General features: G+C 76.2%; 1 protein-coding gene across 1 annotated transcript in view; it reads left to right on the forward strand.

Annotated features, from left to right (window-relative positions):
• The first annotated feature begins 42 nt into the window (after nucleotides 1-42).
• EFCC1 (EF-hand and coiled-coil domain containing 1) overlaps nucleotides 43-499 on the forward strand; it is a 53,917-nt gene continuing 53,460 nt past the window's right edge. Inside the window, exon 1 of the mRNA XM_010584471.1 lies at nucleotides 43-496. Coding sequence (XP_010582773.1) covers nucleotides 43-496 — 454 coding nt within the window. The remainder of the gene's footprint in view (nucleotides 497-499) is intronic.

Raw genomic sequence — 499 nt, forward strand, 5'->3', positions numbered from 1 at the left:
GCCCCCGGGGGCAGAGGATGGTCGGGGAGCGCGGCGGGCGCGATGGAGCCGCCTGAGGGCTGGGACCCGTACGGGCGGCCGGCCCGGCGGACGCAGTGGCTGGTGAGCGCCCTGGCCTACCACTACGGGCTGGACCGCGGCGTGGAGAACGAGATCGTCGTCCTGGCCACCGGCCTGGACCAGTACCTGCAGGAGATCTTCCACCACCTGGACTGCGCCGGGGCGGGCAGGATCCCCGGCGAGGACTTCCGCACGCTCTGCCAGGTGCTGGGGCTGGAGGAGGCGGCGGCGGCGGCCGAGGCCGACCCCGAGGAGTGCGCGGGGCTGTGGGACGGCCTCTCGGCCGAGCTCACCTTCCGCCAGTTCCACGCCCGCCTCTGCGGCTACTTCAGCACCAAGGCGGGCAGCGCGCCGCGCCGCGCCGTGCCGCGCCTGCCGCTGGGCCGGGAGAGCGAGCACATCGAGACCCAGATCCGCCTGCGCAGCCCCCGCCGCCGCC

The sequence above is a fragment of the Haliaeetus leucocephalus genome, unplaced genomic scaffold (assembly GCF_000737465.1).
Source record: "Haliaeetus leucocephalus isolate CR32 unplaced genomic scaffold, Haliaeetus_leucocephalus-4.0 Scaffold984, whole genome shotgun sequence".
Classification (NCBI taxonomy): domain Eukaryota; kingdom Metazoa; phylum Chordata; class Aves; order Accipitriformes; family Accipitridae; genus Haliaeetus; species Haliaeetus leucocephalus.